We start from the raw sequence: 740 nt of genomic DNA, 5'->3' as shown, positions 1-740 counted from the left end.
GGTACCACGTCACCCTCACAGGTGTCACATCACCCCGACAGGTACCACCTGCTCTGTGTCACCTTCAAAGGCTGAGTGACCCCGTGAGGACCAAACCCAGGGACTAGGAGTGGGGGCGTCTGCAGGCTGGGGAGGGGACACCGGAAGGGATGGGGAGGGGGGCCCCAAAACGGGCCTGAAACCCCAAAAACTCGGTGTGTCTGCAACTCGCACACCTGGTGCCTCTACAAACCCACAGAGCTGGTGGCTCCGCAGAGGGGGGGGGGGGGGGGTCTGTCCCAGGGTGGGATTCACCGGGTGGGATTCAGAGGGTGGGATTCTGAGGGTGAGATTCACCGGGTGGGATCCCCAGGGCGGGTGAACCCATTCACGCTATCTCACATCTTTGAGCCTCCCCCAGCCCTCAGCCTCCCTCCTCGCACACCCGCCACGAGGAGCAGCGCCGCTGGCTCATCGCGGCCGTTCCCTTCCCCGCGGGCCCCGCTCAGGAGAATCCCCGACCCCCGGGGGAGCGGCTCCGCGGCCGCAGCGGCGCTCCAAGAGCCCGGGGGCCGGCGGAGCCCCGAGGCCCGGCCCGGCCCCTCTCCGCGGCCCCGCTGCCCGGCCTAGGCCGCGCCGGCCCCGCTCACCTGCTCGGCCGCTCCGCGCCGAACTCGGCCCCGCCGGACTCCGCCATCTCCGGGAGCCGCCGCCGGGCCCGCGCTGCGCTGGAACGGCGGGGCCGCCGCCTTCGAAGGCGC

The 740-nt window shown here is 71.6% G+C and overlaps 1 protein-coding gene across 2 annotated transcripts in view; it reads right to left on the bottom strand.

The window, feature by feature from the left end:
- The window catches only part of KLHL26 (kelch like family member 26), a 16827-nt gene extending 16106 nt beyond the window's left edge, over positions 1-721 (bottom strand). Inside the window, exon 1 of one of the 2 annotated variants that reach the window (XM_027664351.1) lies at positions 630-721. In XM_027664351.1, coding sequence (XP_027520152.1) covers positions 630-676 — 47 coding nt within the window. In that variant the 5' untranslated portion in view covers positions 677-721. The remainder of the gene's footprint in view (positions 1-629) is intronic. The other variant, XM_027664350.1, reaches the window with a different exon arrangement.
- Positions 722-740: the final 19 nt, after the last annotated feature.

Source organism: Corapipo altera, unplaced genomic scaffold (assembly GCF_003945725.1).
Source record: "Corapipo altera isolate COAL_440 unplaced genomic scaffold, ASM394572v1 96, whole genome shotgun sequence".
NCBI lineage: Eukaryota > Metazoa > Chordata > Aves > Passeriformes > Pipridae > Corapipo > Corapipo altera.
This window is presented reverse-complemented; position numbering and strand designations above follow the sequence as displayed.